At 53.9% G+C, this 2,292-nt stretch overlaps 1 protein-coding gene across 1 annotated transcript in view; it reads right to left on the bottom strand.

Annotated features, from left to right (window-relative positions):
• Positions 1 to 360: 360 nt before the first annotated feature.
• Positions 361 to 2,292, bottom strand: part of LIPG (lipase, endothelial) — a 22,496-nt gene continuing 20,564 nt past the window's right edge. The window contains exon 10 of the mRNA XM_012642669.1: positions 361 to 613. Coding sequence (XP_012498123.1) covers positions 592 to 613 — 22 coding nt within the window. The 3' untranslated portion in view covers positions 361 to 591. The remainder of the gene's footprint in view (positions 614 to 2,292) is intronic.

Below are 2,292 nucleotides of genomic sequence, written 5' to 3'. Positions count from 1 at the left end.
AAAAAAAAAAAAACAGAAAGCCAGTGATGTGTGCTTCAGAGAGTGATTTGAGGAACAAGATGGAATGTCAGTACAGCCACGAGAACCCCCACAGCGATGGCCTTAGCACCAGCCAGGGTCTGCTGTCCCCTCTCTGGGTGGCTGAGGCAACAGGCCTGCCATCCTGACATGAGTGGAAAGCCCTCTCGCTAAGGCTCAAGTCAGGCCAAGCAGCTGACATCCTTCCCCACAGAGCCACGGCAGAGCCAGCGTTCCTGCACCGGCCAAGCAGGGGCTTGCGCGGCAGCTGAGAAGCCCACCCAGGGCGCAGCGCCAAGGCCCCGGCTCAGCCGCCTACACGCACGTCTGGACTCGGTGCCTAGAGGCCTCGCCCGAGGCGTGGAGCTGGAGCCAGCCTAGCGGGAACAGGAGCTTCAGCAGTGCAGTCCCCTCCGGCCAGAAGTCGCAGCCATCACAGGAGACAAGTTGTTCCCGATGCTCCAGGGTCAAGGCTGAGAGGGGTCCTTCCATCGGGCGGGTCCTCAGCGGTAACTTTCCTCCATGTGCTTGGGCGGCAGGGGTCCTTGCCGGCAAGACTGTCCCTGGGCGTCTTCAGGGAAGCTCCACAGTGGGACTGGAAGGAACCAGTGAGAGGGGCGTGGTCAGCTCACGTCCCAGCAAATACGCAAACCTGCACTGAAACGTGCTCTCTACACCCCAAGACTGAGCTTTCCGACACACCTGTGGACTATTTTACCTGCTTTCCTTTCAGAAGAAATGGAAAAAGTCCTGAGGGCTTCCTTCACCCCTTCACCCAACAAGTCACAAGTTCACTTTGAGAAACACCACACTGGAGCGCTTGCTGGGCCCCTAGTTGCATACACCACGGTCTTTGCGTTTGCATATTTAGCACAATACCCACCCCAAGACACACACACACACACACACACACACACACACACAAGTGTGGGGAGAATTATCAAAGTGTCCTCTTCGCCTCAATCTAGAAATACAAGAGAGACTGGATTATGGTAGGAAGGGGCAAGACTGAGAGTCCAGAGACCTGGTGATTCTAGCCTCACCGACACGAACATGCCATTGAACCTCTCTGAACCTCAGTCTCCTTATCGGTGAACAGGTGAACAGTATCCATGTCTGGAGGGGGAATACTGACACATATATGTCTAGGGCTACCATGACTTACTAGGGTTAACTTATTACTTGGGATCGCATGGTTTTCTGTTCCTTTGAGGGAAAGGGAGGGGCAGCTTATTTTCTAAAAGAAGTAGTGTGAGGTAGTTCTCAACAGTTATGAAGTTCTGGAACAGAAAAGGAGAATAAAATATCTTATCCCTTATCATAAGAATAGCGGTCCTTCCTGGGTGTGTCCAATCTCCATGGCTCTTCTAAGGATCAATGAAGTTAATATATAGAGAGAAACACTTTGAGAGGCATAAGCTCGAAAGCAAACATAAAGAATTTAAATTGCTGTGATAGCAGAAAATCGCATGAGCCTATGCTAGACTGAGTCCCTTAATTAGACGGGCGGTTCTCGGTCCCCACAAGTCCTGTGATCACCGTGCTTGTGGTCGTGCCGATGCTCCTAAACAGGAGACGGAGCAGCTGGGGTGCAGCCCGGCCTCAAGGCTGGCAGACGGTTAATCACAGGGGACCCCAGAGCACGGGCTCAGCTGCCGGGTAATTGATACCCAGCCCCAGGTGAGGTGGTTCATCGGGGGCGAGGGGAGGCTCCGTGCTCGGGAGCACAGACTTCACAACCTCCCTCTGCCATTGCTGGGGGACCTTGGGGGAGTGACTTCATCTCCTGGAGCCCCAGTTCTCATCTGTACACAGGGATAACAACACCTGCCTCGTGGGGTCGATGATAAACTTGAGTGGTTATGTAAATCGCTGGAGGCAGGATGGGCCCACGCTCGGTGCCCAGTGCGCAGCAGTAGCAGTATTATCTAGTACCATGACTAGGGCAAGGGTGGGGGCAGGAATAGGTGGAGAGACAGTCTCCCTGCTCTCCAGCAGGTGTTTAGGCTCAGAGGGCAAGATGGGCCTTGCTCAACCGGAAGAATGGGATTCCAGCATGGGGCAATGGGATTTAGAAACGTGACAACCCCTCTGTCTGACTCAGATCCACGTACATGAGCATTCCTGTTGCTCAAAAAGGGGGAGAAGGCCAGGCACAAGTGGCTCACGCCTGTAATCCTAGCGCTCTGGGAGGCTGAGGCAGGAGGATCACTTCAGCTCAGGAGTTCGAGACCAGCCTGAGCAAGAGCGAGACCCCGTCTCTATGAAAAAAAA

Source organism: Propithecus coquereli, unplaced genomic scaffold (assembly GCF_000956105.1).
Source record: "Propithecus coquereli isolate 6110/MARCELLA unplaced genomic scaffold, Pcoq_1.0 Scaffold181, whole genome shotgun sequence".
Taxonomy (NCBI): Eukaryota; Metazoa; Chordata; class Mammalia; order Primates; family Indriidae; genus Propithecus; species Propithecus coquereli.
Note: the sequence above shows the minus strand (reverse complement) of the source record. Positions and strands in the feature narration are given on the sequence as shown.